The sequence below is a fragment of the Scylla paramamosain genome, chromosome 15, assembly GCF_035594125.1.
Source record: "Scylla paramamosain isolate STU-SP2022 chromosome 15, ASM3559412v1, whole genome shotgun sequence".
In the NCBI taxonomy this organism is placed as follows: domain Eukaryota; kingdom Metazoa; phylum Arthropoda; class Malacostraca; order Decapoda; family Portunidae; genus Scylla; species Scylla paramamosain.
In genome coordinates, this window is record NC_087165.1 from 25,307,649 (window position 1) to 25,328,511 (window position 20,863).

The following is a 20,863-nucleotide window of genomic DNA, read 5'->3' on the forward strand; positions in this document are numbered from 1 at the left end:
TTGAGGCTGCAGGACGGGGTGTGCAGCTGTGTGGGAGACAAGAGGGTGGGTGAGAGGGAGTGGGCACATGGGAGAGAGTGAGTGTGTTCTATGGCAAGTTCTATATAGGATTTCAAGGGTGTTTTTGTATATGATAGGGAAAATATTAATACATACATACATACATACATACATACATTTTCATCTCCCAAGCACCCCTCTTCTCTCCTCCTCTTCCCTCTTCCCCTGTTTCATGCAAATAGGTCAACACACACACACACACACACACATTCATAGAGGGATAGATATTAGCACAGCATGATTTAAACCACTAATATAACTATCAAACACACACACACACACACACACACACTTCTCCACAAATCTGAAGGCACTGTGGTTTCCAAGCCCTTAAAGTGAAAGAGTGTTGAGGGCATAATATTGCACCACTGCCAGCATGAACTTGTCACTAAAGCTGTCATGCACCTCACACGCCTCCTGTCACCCGCTCATGCCAGCTGCCAATGCAGAACGCACCCTCCAGCACTCAATGTTTGGGGAGATAGTTCTTTGTTAATGGAAGATAATTAGATTTTCTCTTATATCAAGTTGAATTGGTTTAGCTGACACTCTCTCTCTCTCTCTCTCTCTCTCTCTCTCTCTCTCTCTCTCTCTCTCTCTCTCTCTCTCTCTCTCTCTCTCTCTCTCTTTCACAATTGATTCCAAAGGCCACAAAGATGATTAGCAGAGGTTTTCGTGAGTGTTTCTCCTGTTAGTAATGTAGGAATGTTGTTAATTTGTCACTAAAACCATGAAAAACATCCTTAAAAACCTGTGCTACTTCAAATAGAGCCTTTTTAAAGCGTGTTTCTCCCATCAGTAGAGTAGAAATGTAGTTATTTATTTATATTTTATATATAACACACACACACACACACACACGTGGTCTGGCAGGGAAGTGTTATGAGAGATGTACAAACGCATAGCAAGGCAAGGCACACAGCTTTCACACCCACCTCACACTCACTCACAACACTCTTTCAACACCTTAACCTTTGTTGGGGAAGGGAAGCACTACTGCCTTAACCTTACAAATACACTTATTATAGCTTATCTCTTACATATACAAAGATAAAGCACACAAATTTCACCGTTACTCTCACCCACAACAATCTTTCAATGCGTTAATACTTGTTGGGAAAGAGAACCACTAAAATATTATCTCCTACAAATATATTTAAACACTCACTCAACACTCAACACCTTAGCCCTTGATGGAGATGAGAAGCACTCCTATCCTAACCTTACAAGAGCACTCACTAAAATCTTATCTCCTACATATACCAAAACAAAAACACAATTTTCACCCTCACTCACTCAACACACAACACCTTAGCCCTTGATTGAGATGAGAAGCACTCCTACCCTAACTTTACAAGAGCACTCATTAAAATCCTATCTCCTACATATACCAAAACACACAATTTTCACCCTCACTCAATCAACACTCAACACCTTAGCCCTTGACGGAGACGAGAAGCACTCCTACCCTAATCTTACAAGAGCACTCACCAAAATCTTATCTCTACTCCATTCATTGATCCATACACCAACCCAGTTACCCCACACAAGACTCAATGCACCACAAAGTTATACACATTCATCTATCTATGCCACACTGACTATTGAAGTTGGTGGAGCACAGGGTGAACCAAAGGGCATCAGCTCCACACTCTGGGATGCCTGTGGGGAAGTTCCTCCTGATACCAGTGAGTACCTCTTCTGTATTCAGGCTCCCCTCCATCCTCTCACACAGTACCTGAGGGCATGAGGGGGTGGTGAGAGGACAAGAGGCTACGAGGGAAGGGATGAAATGTGGTGAAAAACAGAAGAGAAAACAGATGAGCAGGAAAATGGAAGCAGAGAAGAGGAAAAGGAAGAAAAGAGAAGAGATGAAAAGACAAAGAAAGGGAGAAAACAGAGAAAACAGAATTATAAACACAATTTTTGCCATCGCATCTAAAAATCTCTCTCTCTCTCTCTCTCTCTCTCTCTCTACAGTGCTCCGTTCAAAAAAATACACTTGCTAAGAAGCTTTCACAAATATTCATGTATCAACTGCTGTCCAGATACTGCTCACCACACCCAATGAACATCAGTACAGAACACACTCCAGCACCAGCAAGTCACGCACCTCCAGGGACACCCCACTGATCACATCCAGGGGGTTTATCACATTGCCCCAGGACTTGGATGTCTTGTGGCCGCCACCATCACACAGGAGGCCATGCAGCAGCACAGTCTGGGGAGGGAGGGTGATATAACATAGGTGATATAACACAGGCAATACTGGTAACAATTAATATCAAACTACGTAAGAGGAAGGAGAGGTAACACACAGGTAGTCAGTTCTTTCAATCTATCAGCATCTATAAACATTACTAGCCTTCTGAAATCTCCATCTTTTTATCAAACAATTAGTAATGCTAGAGTTTACAGTATCAACAGATATTTTAGTTATATATCAATGAAAATATGGACTAATTACACACCTACAATTAGTTACCTGAGTTTCTGATAACACATAAGACAAAGGAACAAAAACAAGATCAATAACAGAGAACAGGACCACAAAGAATGCATATCAACTGAAGGAAAAACAATAAAAAGTAAACATTTCTGCCATATATCAGACCATCCAAACTAACACTAGGTAAACACACGTACCTTCCTTCTGCACAGCCTTCCGCCTTGCATCTTACTCCGAGCAGCTGCCACCCACACCTCCCGGCCGTCTGCTGCAGTGATGTGGTACACTGGCATTCTGTGGCCCCACCAGAGTTGCTGGGAGACACACCAGTCTGTGATGTTGTCCAGCCAGCTATGCCATGCCCTCCTGTGCAGCTGTGGCACCAGGTTCAGACGGCCGCTCTGCACAGCCTCAGACGCCTCCTGTGCCAACTCCTTGCACCGAACGAACCTGTGTAGACATGAAAGTAAGCAAGCAAGAGAGAGAGAGAGAGAGAGAGAGAGAGAGAGAGAGAGAGAGAGAGAGAGAGAGAGAGAGAGAGAGAGAGAGAGAGAGAGAGAGAGAGAGAGAGAGAGAGAGAGAGAGAGAGAGAGAGAGAGAGAGAGAGAGAGAGAGAGAGAGAGAGAGAGAGAGAGAGAGACTTAACCTAACTTAACCTAACCTAACTGAATTAATATAAACCTAACCTGATGGAAACAAATAAATAAAAATAAAAAGCTGCAGCCGGCCTCACCTTTCTTAACAGGCGCCTTTTTTTATGTTCATACACATTTCCCTGGTGGCACACGCTGCTAGCCGCCCCCTGGCCACGCCCCTCGCCACCTCACTCATGTACAGATCCAATGCCCCTCTAAAAAGCAACAAATTCACCCGTATATCAAGTCTGACTGCGTTTGTTTACATTTCTCTGGGTCTCGGTCTGGGCTCAGGCCTGCAGGATGGGAGAATGATAGAAAACGAGAGATTTTCAGGCAAGACTAGTATAAGTTGAGGCTCTATTAAAAAATACCGTGATACAATATTACTATTACTACTAATAATAATAATAATAATTATAATAATAATAATAATAGTAATAATAATAGTAATAATAATAATGAAAAACACACAATGCACATGATCGCAAGACCACTCCTGCACACACACACATACACACTGAACATTACCTATTCACTTGAGCACATACTTGGTCATCGTCTGAGTTTTGTAGATCGTGATTGACAGAGACAGAGACAGAGAGAGAGAGAGAGAGAGAGAGAGAGAGAGAGAGAGAGAGAGAGAGAGAGAGAGAGAGAGAGAGAGAGAGAGAGAGAGAGAGAGAGAGAGAGAGAGAGAGAGAGAGAGAGAGTTACTAGTCATATCTATCATTGAACATAAATTCCTAATATATTGTAAAGGTTTGTGTATACTAACCTTACTTAATGTGTATAGATTACTGAGCATATACCAGCATCTCTTATGAGTTTGTGTGTGTATATCAAGATTTAGCAAGTGTATGGATGCGTCTCTAAGTGTATCCCAGTATTTGTATACAAGTTTGTGTGTGTATACCAGACTTAGTAAGCGTGTGTGTGTTTCTAAGAATATACAACCAATAGCAAGTGTTTGTATATGTCTCTAAGTGTATACCTGTCTTAACTGTCTGTTTGTGCGTGTATACCAGCATTACATAGTGTTTGTAATGGTTGGTGTGTATACTAGTCCTTTTTAATTGTTACCAACTATCCCAGCCCCTCCAGACCCACCTGAGGCATACAGCGTCACCCCAGAGTACAGCCCCAGGTTCGTCTGGCTAGCCCCGATGACGATGAAAGCAGGAACCATCATTATCACCTGCTGTGGTTGATGATGATGGCTTCTACACACACACACACACACACACACACACACACACACACACACACACACACACACAACCTCAGACAGCAATTCCTGGAAGAAGAGAGGACAGAACAGCATGCCAGCCACAGCAAGAGCGAGTGCGTGAACAGCCACGGCCACCAACCAGTCAGTACTTGCCTAGCAGAAGAACGCAGCCCCCAGAGTCGACCCAGTGGTGAAGTCTGTGCTCAATATCCTTTATCATGACTCTCTCTCTCTCTCTCTCTCTCTCTCTCTCTCTCTCTCTCTCTCTCTCTCTCTCTCTCATCCACCATTAGCCAGTCTCCCTCTCCCACCATTGGTCAGTGGCCTGTACAGCAGACACCCAGTTGTCACGGTGAAGGGATTTTCTCCAAGTACTGTACCTCCATCACTCCCTCCAGGCTCCTCCCACTTTCCTCCAGTCACTATGTAAGCTTGATGATCAGCAGCTGTCCCTCTATACCACAAGCTTCACTCTGGGCAGCTCTCTGGAGGCCTCCGAACCTGTGGGTGTAAGGTTAGGTTAGGTTAAGTTAGGTTAGGCTAGGTTAGGTTAGGTTAAGTTAGGTTAGGCTAGGTTAGGTTAGGTTGGTTAGGTTAGGCCTGTGGATGGTGTGTGGAGGAGGACAGGACAAGGAGACCAGTGGGAAGGCTGTGGAAGGCCTGTGAATTTCAAGGTAATGCAACACCTCACACCAACAACACCAGAACAATGCCTCACCTAGCCACCTGCAGCCACATCACAGTCTCTCCCCCTCGTAGGTAATGGCAGCAGTGGTGGTGGTGGTGGTGTTGCAAGGAGGAGGCAAGGCACCCATGACTGGAAAAGGAGAGGTGAGTGCCTTGAGGCTGCAGGACGGGGTGTGCAGCTGTGTGGGAGACAAGAGGGTGGGTGAGAGGGAGTGGGCACATGGGAGAGAGTGAGTGTGTTCTATGGCAAGTTCTATATAGGATTTCAAGGGTGTTTTTGTATATGATAGGGAAAATATTAATACATACATACATACATACATACATACATACATTTTCATCTCCCAAGCACCCCACTTCTCTCCTCCTCTTCCCTCTTCCCCTGTTTCATGCAAATAGGTCAACACACACACACACACACACATTCATAGAGGGATAGATATTAGCACAGCATGATTTAAACCACTAATATAACTATCAAACACACGCACACACACACACACACACACACACACACTTCTCCACAAATCTGAAGGCACTGTGGTTTCCAAGCCCTTAAAGTGAAAGAGTGTTGAGGGCATAATATTGCACCACTGCCAGCATGAACTTGTCACTAAAGCTGTCATGCGCCTCACACGCCTCCTGTCACCCGCTCATGCCAGCTGCCAATGCAGAACGCACCCTCCAGCACTCAATGTTTGGGGAGATAGTTCTTTGTTAATGGAAGATAATTAGATTTTCTCTCATATCAAGTTGAACTGGTTTAGCTGACACTCTCTCTCTCTCTCTCTCTCTCTCTCTCTCTCTCTCTCTCTCTCTCTCTCTCTCTCTCTCTCTCTTTCACGATTGATTCCAAAGGCCACAAAGATGATTAGCAGAGGTTTTCGTGAGTGTTTCTCCTGTTAGTAATGTAGGAATGTTGTTAATTTGTCACTAAAACCATGAAAAACATCCTTAAAAACCTGTGCCACTTCAAATAGACCCTTTTTAAAGCGTGTTTCTCCCATCAGTAGAGTAGAAATGTAGTTATTTATTTATATTTTATATATAACACACACACACACACACACACACGTGGTCTGGCAGGGAAGTGTTATGAGAGATGTACAAACGCATAGCAAGGCAAGGCACACAGCTTTCACACCCACCTCACACTCACTCACAACACTCTTTCAACACCTTAACCTTTGTTGGGGAAGAGAAGCACTACTGCCTTAACCTTACAAATACACTTATTATAGCTTATCTCTTACATATACGAAGATAAAGCACACAAATTTCACCGTTACTCTCACCCACAACAATCTTTCAATGCGTTAATACTTGTTGGGAAAGAGAACCACTAAAATATTATCTCCTACAAATATATTTAAACACTCACTCAACACTCAACACCTTAGCCCTTGATGGAGATGAGAAGCACTCCTATCCTAACCTTACAAGAGCACTCACTAAAATCTTATCTCCTACATATACCAAAACAAAAACACAATTTTCACCCTCACTCACTCAACACACAACACCTTAGCCCTTGATTGAGATGAGAAGCACTCCTACCCTAACTTTACAAGAGCACTCATTAAAATCTTATCTCCTACATATACCAAAACACACAATTTTCACCCTCACTCAATCAACACTCAACACCTTAGCCCTTGACGGAGACGAGAAGCACTCCTACCCTAATCTTACAAGAGCACTCACCAAATTCTTATCTCTACTCCATTCATTGATCCATACACCAACCCAGTTACCCCACACAAGACTCAATGCACCACAAAGTTATACACATTCATCTATCTATGCCACACTGACTATTGAAGTTGGTGGAGCACAGGGTGAACCAAAGGGCATCAGCTCCACACTCTGGGATGCCTGTGGGGAAGTTCCTCCTGATACCAGTGAGTACCTCTTCTGTATTCAGGCTCCCCTCCATCCTCTCACACAGTACCTGAGGGCATGAGGGGGTGGTGAGAGGACAAGAGGCTACGAGGGAAGGGATGAAATGTGGTGAAAAACAGAAGAGAAAACAGATGAGCAGGAAAATGGAAGCAGAGAAGAGGAAAAGGAAGAAAAGAGAAGAGATGAAAAGACAAAGAAAGGGAGAAAACAGAGAAAACAGAATTATAAACACAATTTTTGCCATCACATCTAAAAATCTCTCTCTCTCTCTCTCTCTCTACAGTGCTCCGTTCAAAAAAATACACTTGCTAAGAAGCTTTCACAAATATTCATGTATCAACTGCTGTCCAGATACTGCTCACCACACCCAATGAACATCAGTACAGAACACACTCCAGCACCAGCAAGTCACGCACCTCCAGGGACGCCCCACTGATCACATCCAGGGGGTTTATCACATTGCCCCAGGACTTGGATGTCTTGTGGCCGCCACCATCACACAGGAGGCCATGCAGCAGCACAGTCTGGGGAGGGAGGGTGATATAACATAGGTGATATAACACAGGCAATACTGGTAACAATTAATATCAAACTACGTAAGAGGAAGGAGAGGTAACACACAGGTAGTCAGTTCTTTCAATCTATCAGCATCTATAAACATTACTAGCCTTCTGAAATCTCCATCTTTTTATCAAACAATTAGTAATGCTAGAGTTTACAGTATTAACAGATATTTTAGTTATATACCAATGAAAATATGGACTAATTACACACCTACAATTAGTTACCTGAGTTTCTGATAACACATAAGACAAAGGAACAAAAACAAGATCAATAACAGAGAACAGGACCACAAAGAATGCATATCAACTGAAGGAAAAACAATAAAAAGTAAACATTTCTGCCATATATCAGACCATCCAAACTAACACTAGGTAAACACACGTACCTTCCTTCTGCACAGCCTTCCGCCTTGCATCTTCCTCCGAGCAGCTGCCACCCACACCTCCCGGCCGTCTGCTGCAGTGATGTGGTACACTGGCATTCTGTGGCCCCACCAGAGTTGCTGGGAGACACACCAGTCTGTGATGTTGTCCAGCCAGCTATGCCATGCCCTCCTGTGCAGCTGTGGCACCAGGTTCAGACGGCCGCTCTGCACAGCCTCAGACACCTCCTGTGCCAACTCCTTGCACCGAACGAACCTGTGTAGACATGAAAGTAAGCAAGCAAGAGAGAGAGAGAGAGAGAGAGAGAGAGAGAGAGAGAGAGAGAGAGAGAGAGAGAGAGAGAGAGAGAGAGAGAGAGAGAGAGAGAGAGAGAGAGAGAGAGAGAGAGAGAGAGAGAGAGAGAGAGAGAGAGAGAGAGAGAGAGAGACTTAACCTAACTTAACCTAACCTAACTGAATTAATATAAACTTAACCTGATGGAAACAAATAAATAAAAATAAAAAGCTGCAGCCGGCCTCACCTTTCTTGACAGGCGCCTTTTTTTATGTTCATACACATTTCCCTGGTGGCACACGCTGCTAGCCGCCCCCTGGCCACGCCCCTCGCCACCTCACTCATGTACAGATCCATTGCCCCTCTAAAAAGCAACAAATTCACCCGTATATCAAGTCTGACTCTGCGTTTGTTTACATTTCTCTGGGTCTCTGTCTGGGCTCAGGCCTGCAGGATGGGAGAATGATAGAAAACGAGAGATTTTCAGGCAAAACTAGTATAAGTTGAGGCTCTATTATAAAATACCGTGATACAATATTACTATTACTACTACTACTACTACTAATAATAATAATAATAATAATAACAATAATAGTAATAATAATAATAATAATAATAACAATAATAGTAATAATAATAATAGTAATAATAATAATGAAAAACACACAATGCACATGATCGCAAGACCACTCCTGCACACACACATACACACTGAACATTACTTGAGCACTTACTTGGTCATCGTTTGAGTTTTGTAGATCGTGATTGAGGGTGATGCAACCACCCTCAATTATTCTCACTGTGTTCTCCAAATACTGGTTGCAAGATGTAGCAGTGACTGATGAGGATCTAAAACTATAATTATGTCATACGATAAGAAAACAAATTTAGGACACACACACACACTATCAGTCAAATAGCCTTTGAATCAGGAGTGCTTATACCTCATGTCTTAATATCGCTCTTTTTCCTAACAGTATACTGAGGTCGACAAACTGAAAGGCTTTGGAAGAGTCAACAAAGACTGATTTCCCTAATTAATTGCTTGGTATGTCAGTTACTTTGAATCGTCTTTTTGCCTGGTATATTTTGGACTCTAATTATTAATGCATCTGCTAGTCCATCATCACATTGTATCCAGCCACTTTGAAGCTTTCCTTAACTAAAAACATCACTCCTTTCTTATTTGATCTTTTTCATAAGTTGTATCTATTTTGTTCAATGTTCTCTACTTGTAACTCATCACAATTTTATTTCTGTAAGGTGAATTATATCCAGACTCATCAGGATAAACATTTGGCTTAATCCCAAGATGAGGCTATTAATATTATTCTGCATCACACTCCATAGGGCTTCTTTCTCCTTCACTGTTTTCCAGCCCTCCCTCATGTTCAGGTACCACTTCCTCACTTTCTTGTCCAAAACTCTCCACTACAATATCTCCTGCTATTGTTCTTACCCTCATCTATTGCCTCTACATCCTCAGTTAGTTAACTCTTCCCTCTCCTCTTCAGTGAGTTAATATCTGTTAGCTCATCCTTAGCCAGCCTCCAGACAACTGCCAGAGTATCTTTCTGTGATTTAAATTAGATTCTTAACGGTCTGTGCCATTTACCTATGAATTTCCCTACCCTGTGATGAGATGGGTGTGTGGGTGATGGGATGTGTGAGTGACTGGGTGAGTGGGTGATGGGATGGGTGACAGTGAGCAGACTGGATGTGTGACTGACAGACTGACTGGATGGATGGTCAAGTTGCACAGATTGGATGAACAGACACACTCACTAACCTAAAGTGAAAAATAAATAAATAAAATATATATTACACAGTCCTTCACCCATAGTCTCTCTCTCTCTCTCTCTCTCTCTCTCTCTCTCTCTCTGTGGCTCCTGGTCCCCCCTTTTTTTCAAGCAAGGTATTATTCGCTCACAGGCGAGGGTGTCATGAGGCGCCACCTCACTCATTGTCGCCAGGTTGAGAGGTTGTGCAGAAATGTACTAAACCAGTGCGTAAGGGAACCAATATATCCAAAATTCATACCCTCTTCAGTAATAATTAAACCAAAAAATAGTGAAAAATAAACCAAAACATATGAGTGAAGACTAAATAAAAAAAACAAGAGAAAAACACACAAGAATAAATAAAAAGCAACCAAAAAAATTAATAAAAGTCAATTCCTTAAAAGAACCATTTCAAACAAAAAACTCAAATATATGTAAACCAAAACGCAAAAACAATTACGTAAACCCAAAACATTATATGTACGTAAACCCAAGAAATTGTATATACGCAAATGGAAAAAAATACGCACATCCGCAAACCAAAAAAAAATATCCGTAAATCCTAAACCAAAAAAATCCGTAAAAGAAAAAAAATCCGTAAAAGCAAAATACGTAAAACCAAAAAAAAAAAATACGTAAACCAAAAAAATACGTAAAATAAAAAATATACATAAAACCACAAAAAGGGGAACCAATATATCCAAAATTCATACCCTCTTCAGTAATAATTAAACCAAAAAATAGTGAAAAATAAACCAAAACATATAAGAGTGAAGACTAAATAAAAAACAAGGGAAAAACACAAGAATAAATAAAAAGCAACCAAAAAATTTAATAAGTCAATTCCTTAAAAGAACCATTTCAAACAAAAAACCAAAACGCAAAAACAATTACGTAAACCCAAAACATTATATGTACGCAAACCCAAGAAATTGTATATACGCAAATGGAAAAAAATACGCACATCCGCAAACCAAAAAAAAATATCCGTAAATCCTAAACCAAAAAAATCCGTAAAAGAAAAAAATCTGTAAAAGCAAAATACGTAAAACCAAAAAAAAATACGTAAACCAAAAAATACGTAAAATAAAAAATATACGTAAAACCCCAAATAAAATCCGTGGAAGTAAAAAAAATCGTAAAATCGTAAAACTAAAATAAATAACCATAAAACCCAAAAAAATATTCATAAAACCAAAAAAATATCCGTAAAGATAAGAAAAAATATTCGTGAATCCAAAAAAATTGTAAAATCATAAAACTAAAACAAATAATCGTAACCAAAAAAAATATTCATAAACCCAAAAAAATATCCGTAAAGATAAAAAAATATACGTGAATCCAAAAAAATTGTAAAATTGTAAAATTAAAATAATCGTAATAATAATAATAATAATAATAATAGTAATAATAACAATAATAATAATAATAATAATAATAAAAATCGTAAAACTAAAAAAATTCATAAAACCAAAAAAAATAAATAAATAAAACCAAAATATTCGTAAATCCCTAAAATACTTGTAAAATTATAAAACAACAAAAATATTCACAGAACCAAGAAAATATTCACAAAACCAAAAGAAATATTTAAAAAATGAGAAAATACATATACTTGTAAAAGCAAGCCACCAAAAAAAAAAAAAAACATAGGACACCAAAAGTACAATAATGACACCAAAAGTACATTTGTAATACTAAAAATACACAGCTGATACCAAAAAATAAACAAACATTCATAAAACCAAACAAATACATACAAATAAAAAATAAAAACTTTGAAAGACCCCAGATAATAAAACTAGAATGGGTATTGATGCGGAGAAAAAAGTGTGAAATACTGGTAAAAACAGACAAAACCACACGCCACAAACACTGACCACAGCAACGAATGAATAAACATGAATATCAAGTTAACGTAAATATAACTAAATTTAGTACAAAAAGAGAAAATAATTACCGTAATGGAAGCTTCCTGACGGTCACTCCCACCACGGCCCCACGAGGGAACGACCGGGCCTGCCGCTGTCCACCCAGGTCCCCCGCCAGAACTAAAGAAAGGGGAAGGAACTGGGCACACAAGGTGCATTAGACATGCATGGCCTAGCAGGTAAAATAGCTAAATATATAAAAATCCTAAGTCAGAATACAGATCGCTAGGACTTACAGATGTACACACATGGCATACACCTGTGCATCCTAGAAAGCTGCAAGAGCTGACAATACATAGCTAAATCCTGAGTTAAAAACTGTCACAACATGCAGATGTACACTCCAGGCATACACCTGCACATCACAACAGCTGCAAAAGCTAAATATATAATATCAATCCTAGACTGTATATATAACATATATATTACATATATTAAAAAAATATACATATATATAGGTATATATATACTGATATATTTATAAAAAGCTAAATATATCAATCAATCAATCCTAGAAAATGTATATATAACATATATATTACATATATTAAAAAAATATACATATATATAGGTATATATATACTCTGATATATTTATAAAAGCTAAATATATCAATCCTAGACAATGTATATTTAACATATATTATGTATATTGAAAAAATATACATATATATAGGTATATAATATACACAAATTATTTAATCATCTAATGCAAAGTCTATATATATATAAACATGATATATATATATACACAAGTTATATAATCCCACTAAAGCAAAAATGTATACATATATAAGTATTATAAATAATACATATATATACATACACATACATTTATTAATAATTATCTAACCCCCCGCCGGCAGGGTTGCCAACCCGACCGGCCCGCTGCCGCTGGAACATCTTCTTTCTGGGAGAGAAAAGGGAGAAAAAAGGGCGCACTCTAGGTGCATTATACATCCTGACATAAATGTAGCTAAGACATACATGAAATGAAATAAATATATATATATCAATAATCCTATCCTAAACCAAGCCGATCGGCTGACCAGGCCGACCGGCTTACCTGTTGCTGCTACTACTGCAATCGCGCCTTCGCTGCCATCGCGCCTTCCCTCCATCTCCCCTCGCGCCTGCCACACACTAGCTAGGAAAGGGAAGAAAGGCGCGCACAGCGGCGCTACATGCCTAACGGGTTAAGGTAGCTAAGACATAAATAAATAATTGATACACACATCAGATATACGTCTTAAGGACGTATATCAAAATATATGCATCAAAAAAAATATATGGATCACTATATATATGCATATATCCGGAAATATATACATATACATTACGCGATCCTACCAAAAAAAAAATCATACCTGCCAGTCGGATGGCTAGTCCGACTGGCATACCGGCGGCGACATCTTCTTCTTCTGCAACCAGGAACCCGGAACATCTTCTTTCTGGGAGAGAAAAGGGAAAAAAGTGCACCCGAAGGTGCATTATACATCCTAACAAGCATGTAGCTAAGACATATATATATATATATATAAAAAAAAAATATATATATCACACCTAACCTAAACCTGACCGGTCGAGTGGTCAACTCGACCGGTGTACCTTATACCTGTGGCTCCCGCGTTGCCGCAGCAAGTGGAAACAGACAGCAGACCACAGCCGTCCTCCCATGGCAGCCTGGAAGAAAAGGACCCGTTGAGAAAACATGGCTATGCGTCCATTGCCTATAAAGAAAAGGCTGCCATCAGTCTGAGTAACAGAAGACAACCTTGCCTATCCTGACCAGATGGCCTCACCGACAACACCACCATGCAAACAAAATGACCATCAAGGCAACAATTCACACCAAAAAAAAAACCCTGGCAACAATAACTGCCAGAGGGCGAACCTCCCGCGTCAGAGGAAGCATTACACCAACAACAGTTAAAACACAAACAAACATTTATTTCATTGTCTGCTGTTTCTTCATAGATACATTTACATTAAAGAGACCTAGATGACTGAAGCAGAAGTCTTCACTCTTGGCTGAGGGTGAAATGTTCCTCTTCTCTCTTGTGGACACCTGTGGGAACCATTACCAAACAAAACAAAGCAGTATTAAGCCAAACACCAAAAAAAAAATATATGTAGAAGTCTTCATTCTTGACTGAGGGTGAAATGTTCCTCTTCTCTCTTGCGGACACCTGTGAGAACCCTTACCAAGCAAAACAAAGCAGTATTAAGCCACCCAAAAAAAAAAAAAAAAAAAATTAACAAAACCGCGAAATATAACATCAATAAACTTAATATATAAATAAAACATGTAATTTATCAATAAATTTGCAAAAAAAATTATTTTCCCTCCCACCAATAAAATAATTAAATAAATCAAATAAGCTGTAAAAGAAAAATAATAAATATTTATGTTAGTATATTTGTTATTATGTTAGTATATTTGTTAGAGCCAGTAGTAGAAAATTACCACCACCACCACCACCACCACCCTAACTACATTCATTGTTTCTATAATGCCCTGTATATTGATAAAGTACTACTACTACTACTACTACTACTATTACTACTACTACTACCACCACCACCACTATAGAATCTTCTGTGGTCTTGTATATTTCTTGCATTCCAAACACACTTCTGAAAAGAGAACACACACACACACACACCACACACACAAATAAAATAATATAATAAGAATATAATAATCTAGCACTCTTAATAATAATTATCTATCTTAATCTCACTCTTACTAATAATTATCTATCTCTGTATATATCTATCTAACTAACACTCTTAATAATAATTATCTATCTATCTTAATCTCACTCTTACTAATAATTATCTATCTCTGTATCTATCTATCTCTTTATCTCTTTACTTTGCCGGTAACCAAGATTATTTGCAGCACATTCCAGGATGGTGTGGGCCTGTTTCTGCTCCGTCATCTTTCTTCACTGTTCCTCACCATCACCTTCCTTCCAAGGTATCTGCAAATAACAGGGAAAATTAGAAGAGTTGGTCATATTTCCTCCACCCACCCTGCCCTTCCTTATATATATATATATATATATATATATATATATATATATATATATATATATATATATATATATATATATATATATATATATATATATATATATATATATATATATATATATATATATATATATATATATATAATTTTTATATTTTTTTTATGTAGGAGTGACACTGGCCAAGGGCAACAAAAATCTAAGAAAAAAAAAAGCCTACTGAAATGCCAGTCCCATAAAAGGGTCAAAGCAGTGGTCAAAAATTGGTGGATAAGTGTTTTGAAACCTCCCTCTTGAAAGAATTCAAGTTGTAGGAAGGTAGAAATACAGAAGCAGGCAGGGAGTTCCAGAGTTTACCAGAGAAAGGGATGAATAACTGAGAATACTGGTTAACTCTTGCATTAGAGAGGTGGACAGAATAGGGGTGAGAGAAAGAAGAAAGTCTTGTGCAGCGAGGCTGCGGAAGGAGGGGAGGCATGCAGTTAGCAAGATCAGAAGAGCAGTTAGCATGAAAATAGCGGTAGAAGACAGCTAGATATGCAACATTGCAGCGGTGATAGAGAGGCTGAAGACAGTCAGTTAGAGGAGAGGAGTTGATGAGACGAAAAGCTTTTGATTCCACCCTGTCTAGAAGAGCAGTATGAGTGGAATCCCCCCAGACATGTGAAGCATACTCCATATAAGGCCCTTGTACAGAGTTAGCAGCTGGGGGGGTGAGAAAAACTGGCAGAGACATCTCAAAACACCTAACTTCATAGAAGCAGTTTTAGCTAGAGATGAGATGTGAAGTTTCCAGTTCAGATTATAAGTAAAGGACAGAGCGAGGATGTTCAGTGTAGAAGAGGGGGACAGTTGAGCGTCATTGAAGAGGGGATAGTTGTCTGGAAGTTTGTGTCGAGTTGATAGATGGAGGAATTGAGTTTTTGAGGCATTGAACAATACCAAGTTTGCTCTGTCCCAATCAGAAATTTTAGAAAGATCAGAAGTCAGGCGTTCTGTGGCTTCCCTGCGTGATATGTTTACCTCCTTAAGGGTTGGACATCTATGAAAAGACGTGGAAAAGTGCAGGGTGGTATCATCAGCGTAGGAGTGGATAGGACAAGAAGTTTGGTTTAGAAGATCATTAATGAATAATAAGAAGAGAGTGGGTGACAGGACAGAACCCTGAGGAACACCACTGTTAATATATTTAGGAGAAGAACAAGGACCGTCTACCACAGTAGCAATATCACGGTCACAAAGGAAACTTAAGATGAAGTTACAGAGAGAAGGATAGAAACCGTAGGAGGGTAGTTTGGAAATCAAAGCTTTGTGCCAGACTCTATCAAAAGCTTTTGATATGTCCAAGGCAACAGCAAAATGGGTTCAATTTTAATAGTAATGTCGAGGCAATATATAAAAAAGTTAATTCTAGAATGCATTTCATGAGGAAACTTAAGAAACTTAAGATTAACACTAAAATTATGCAGTTATTCTATACAGCAGTAGTGCAGTCAGTCATTTCATTTTCCATCACATGTTGGTATGGTAATTGTAGCTCTGATTCTAAAAATAAACTAACCCGATTAATCAAAAACTGTGCAAAATTAGGCGTAAAAAATATCAATTCATTGATGGATATATACAGAAAGTTCTCTCCACAAAGATGCGAAGTAATTATCAATGAGGTAACACATCCACTGAATGGCCATTACCAAAAGTTACCCTAAGGGAAAAGGCTGAGATCATCAAAATGTAAAACAGCCCGATTGTGTAAGTCCTTTGTGCCGGCAAGTATCACAATTTTAAATAATGGCCCTCTCAACATATCATAGCTAACTATACTAAGACTTGGGAACCAGTTACCAGTTATCTTTTTATGTACCAGTTATCTTTTTATGTTTTAATCGTGTGAGTATGAATATTTTAGATTAATAAGACCTGTTAGTTTTAGACCTTGTATGAAAGATTCAATCTTTTATCAAAACACACAAGACAAATTTCATGTATGTTACGTGACCAATAAATAAATATTATTATTATTAAAAGTTTCAGCAAAATCTCTAAAAGAGGATGACCAAGACTCAAACTTTTAATAATAATAACAAACTTTTAATAATAATAAAACAAACTTTTAATAAATAATAATAATAATAATCATAATATTTATTTATTGGTCACGTAACTTACATGAAATTTGTCTTGTGTGTTTTCATAAAAGATTGAATCATTCATATATATATATATATATATATATATATATATATATATATATATATATATATATATATATATATATATATATATATATATATATATAAGCCTTCCATCAGCAGAATCTCATGCACTTTATATTTCTGCCCAGAACCATGCCAAGTCAGTTCTCCAACCAGCCAAAAACTCCTTCATTAACAGAAAGTGTCAAAATCTTTCAAGATCTAACTCCCCTCGTGACTTCTGGCATCTAGCCAAAAAATATCTCCAATAACTTTGCTTCTTCTTCTTCCCCTCCTTTATTTCAACCAGAAGGCACCAATGCCATCACATCTATTTCTAAGGCTTATGGACCTGATGGGGTCCCTCCTATTGTTCTCCGAAACTGTGCCTCCGTGCTTGCACCTTGCCTAGTCAAACACTTTCAGCTCTGTCAACATCTACCTTACCTTCTTGCTGGAAGTTTGCCTACATTCAACCTGTTCCTAAAAAGGGTGACCGTTCTAATCCCTCAAACTACCGTCCTATTGCTTTAATTTCCTGCCTATCTAGAGTTTTTGAATCTATCCTCAACAGGAAGATTGTTAAACATCTATCACTTCACAACCTTCTATCTGATCGCCAGTATGGGTTCCGTCAAGGCCACTCTACTGGTGATCTTCTGGCTTTCCTTACTGAGTCTTGGTCATCCTCTTTTAGAGATTTGGGTGAAACTTTTGCTGTTGCCTTGGACATAAAAGCTTTTGATCTTTTGATAGAGTCTGGCACAAAGCTTTCATTTCCAAACTACCCTCCTACGGTTTCTATCCTTCTCTCTGTAACTTCATCTCAAGTTTCCTTTCTGACCGTTCTATTGCTGCTGTGGTAGACGGTCACTGTTCTTCTAAATCTATTAACAGTGGTGTTCCTCAGGGTTCTGTCCTGTCACCCACTTTCTTCTTATTATTCATCAATGACCTTCTAAACCAAACTTCTTGTCCTATCCACTCCTACGCTGATGACACCACCCTGCACTTTTCCGCATCTTTTCATAGACGTCCAACCCTTCAGGAGGTAAACATTTCATGAAGGAAAGCCACAGGATGCCTGACTTCTGATCTTTCTAAAATTTCTGATTGGGGCAGAGCAAACTTGGTATTGTTTAATGCCTCAAAAACTCAATTCTCCATCTATCAACTCCACATAACCTTCCAGACAACTATCCCCTCTTCTTCAATGACACTCAACTGTCCCCCTCTTCCACACTGAACATCCTCGGTCTGTCCTTTACTTATAATCTGAACTGGAAACTTCACATCTCATCTCTAGCTAAAACAGCTTCTATGAAGTTAAGCATTCTGAGATATCTCTGCCAGTTTTTTCTCACCACCCCCCCAGCTGCTAACTCTGTACAAGGGCCTTTTTTTTTTTTATGTAGGAGTGACACTGGCAAAGGGCAACAAAAATCCAATAAAAAATATGCCCATTGAAATGTCAGTCCCATAAAAAGGTCAAAGCAGTGGTCAAAAATTGATGAATAAGTGTATTGAAACCTCCCTCTTGAAGGAATTCAAGTCATAGGAAGGTGGAAATACAGAAGCAGGCAGGGAGTTCCAGAGTTTACCAGAAAAAGGGATGAATGATTGAGAATACTGGTTAACTCTTGCGTTAGAGAGGTGGACACAATATATAGATATATATAAATATATAAATATATATATATATATATATATATATATATATATATATATATATATATATATATATATATATATATATATATATATATATATATATATATATATATATATATATATATATATATATATATATATATATATATATATATATATATATATATATTTATATATATATATATATTTATATATATATATATATATATATATATATATATATATATATATATATATATATATATATATATATATATATATTTATATATATATATATATTTATATATATATATATATAACACACACACCCTTCACTCCAAAAATTTTAAAATCATGGCGACTCCTACACCAGCCTCGGAGTCCCCATCTGGGGAGGGGACCATAAATGTCCCCAGGTCGGACTGCCTTTCTGTCGACGACCCTAAGTGTCTTGACACCCCCCTCAACTTTTTCTTCATTAACTTCTGCAACATTCGCGGTCTAAGATCTAATTTTCAATCTGTAGAACACCACCTCTCCTCTTCTAAACCTCATCTTCTTTTCCTCACTGAAGCTCAGGTGTCTGAGGCAACTGACAGTAATCCCTTTTCTGTTCCCTCCTACTTTCTCTATCCTCATTTTCGATCCAAAGCTGGATGCTGCGTTTATGTGCGCAATGACTTAACCTGCTCTCGTGCCCACGCTCTTGAATCTTCCGAGTTTTCCACCATCTGGCTACGACTACAGAGTCATTCTCATACTAAATTTATCTGTGCTGTATACCTCTCTCCTAACTCCTCTGACTATAAGAAATTCTTTGACTACTTAACTTCCAAAGTGGAGCACATTCTGACCCTCTTCCCTTTTGCAGAGATCTCCATTCTTGGAGACTTCAATGTTCACCACCAGCTTTGGCTTTCCTCTCCCTTCACTGACCATCCTGGTGAACTAGCCTACAACTTTGCTATCCTCCATGACCTAGAGCAATTGGTGCAACACCCTACTCGTATTCCTGACCGTCTTGGAGATACGCCCAACATTCTTGACCTTTTCCTGACCTCTAATCCTTCTGCTTATGCTGTCACCCTTTCTTCTCCGTTGGGCTCCTCCGATCACAATCTCATATCTTTATCTTGTCCTATCACTCCAATCCCTCCTCAGGATCCCCCTAAGCGAAGGTGCCTCTGGCGTTTTGCCTCTGCTAGTTGGGGGGACCTGAGGCGGTATTTTGCTGATTTTCCTTGGAATGACTACTGCTTCCGTGTCAGAGACCCGTCTTTGTGTGCTGAGCACATAACAGAGGTGATAGTGTCTGGCATGGAGGCGTACATTCCTCACTCTTTTTCTCGTCCTAAACCTTCTAAACCTTGGTTTAACACAGCTTGTTCTCGTGCTATACATGATAGAGAGGTGGCCCACAAAAGGTACTTAAGCCTTCCTTCACCAGAATCTCATGCACTTTATATTTCTGCCCGGAACCATGCCAAGTCTGTTCTCCAACTAGCCAAAAACTCCTTCATTAACAGAAAATGTCAAAACCTTTCAAGATCTAACTCCCCTCGTGATTTCTGGCATCTAGCCAAAAATATCTCCAATAACTTTGCTTCTTCTTCTTTCCCTCCTCTACTTCAACCAGATGGCACCACTGCTATCACATCTATTTCTAAAGCTGAACTCTTTGCTCAAACCTTTGCTAAAAACTCTACCTTGGACGATTCTGGGCTTGTTCCTCCCTCTCCTCCACCCTCTGACTACTTCATGCCTCGTATTAAAATTCTTCGTAATGATGTTTTCCATGCCCTCGCTGGCCTAAACCCTCAGAAGGCTTATGGACCTGATGGGGTCCCTCCTATTGTTCTCCGAAACTGTGCCTCCGTGCTTGCACCTTGCCTAGTCAAACTCTTTCAGCTCTGTCTGTCAACATCTACCTTTCCTTCTTGCTGGAAGTTTGCCTACATTCAACCTGTTCCTAAAAAGGGTGACCGCTCTAATCCCTCAAAATTACCGTCCTATTGCTTTAATTTCCTGCTTATCTAAAGTTTTTGAATCTATCCTCAACAGGAAGATTCTTAAACATCTATCACTTCA

General features: G+C 39.0%; 2 protein-coding genes and 1 long non-coding RNA gene across 6 annotated transcripts in view; all 3 read right to left on the bottom strand.

Annotated features, from left to right (window-relative positions):
* Positions 1–608: 608 nt before the first annotated feature.
* Positions 609–2,946, bottom strand: LOC135107725 (probable valine--tRNA ligase, cytoplasmic). Its single transcript, XM_064017945.1, has 3 exons — positions 2,707–2,946; positions 2,174–2,281; positions 609–1,798 (listed from the first exon to the last, which is right to left on the bottom strand). Exons 1-3 carry the CDS (start codon positions 2,800–2,802, stop codon positions 1,640–1,642), a joined length of 363 nt encoding a protein of 120 aa, XP_063874015.1. The 5' UTR covers positions 2,803–2,946; the 3' UTR covers positions 609–1,639.
* A 475-nt stretch (positions 2,947–3,421) lies between these two features.
* LOC135107723 (valine--tRNA ligase-like) lies at positions 3,422–10,013 on the bottom strand. 4 transcript variants are annotated; one of them, XM_064017918.1, is made up of 8 exons: positions 8,919–10,012; positions 8,432–8,548; positions 7,914–8,166; positions 7,381–7,488; positions 6,878–7,013; positions 5,094–5,241; positions 4,756–4,876; positions 3,422–3,440 (listed from the first exon to the last, which is right to left on the bottom strand). In XM_064017918.1, exons 1-7 carry the CDS (start codon positions 8,924–8,926, stop codon positions 4,798–4,800), a joined length of 849 nt encoding a protein of 282 aa, XP_063873988.1. In that variant the 5' UTR covers positions 8,927–10,012; the 3' UTR covers positions 3,422–3,440; positions 4,756–4,797. The 4 variants fall into 4 exon arrangements, 3 of the variants coding, with proteins under 3 accessions (XP_063873988.1, XP_063873990.1, XP_063873989.1); XR_010271922.1 differs by lacking the exon at positions 5,094–5,241 and having other exon boundaries at positions 3,425–3,440; positions 8,919–10,013; XM_064017919.1 differs by lacking the exon at positions 3,422–3,440 and having other exon boundaries at positions 4,737–4,876; positions 5,094–5,192.
* Positions 10,014–14,406: 4,393 nt separating this feature from the next.
* Positions 14,407–20,863, bottom strand: part of LOC135107726 (uncharacterized) — a 13,027-nt gene continuing 6,570 nt past the window's right edge. The window contains exon 3 of the long non-coding RNA XR_010271928.1: positions 14,407–14,882. This is a non-coding gene — a long non-coding RNA (uncharacterized LOC135107726). The remainder of the gene's footprint in view (positions 14,883–20,863) is intronic.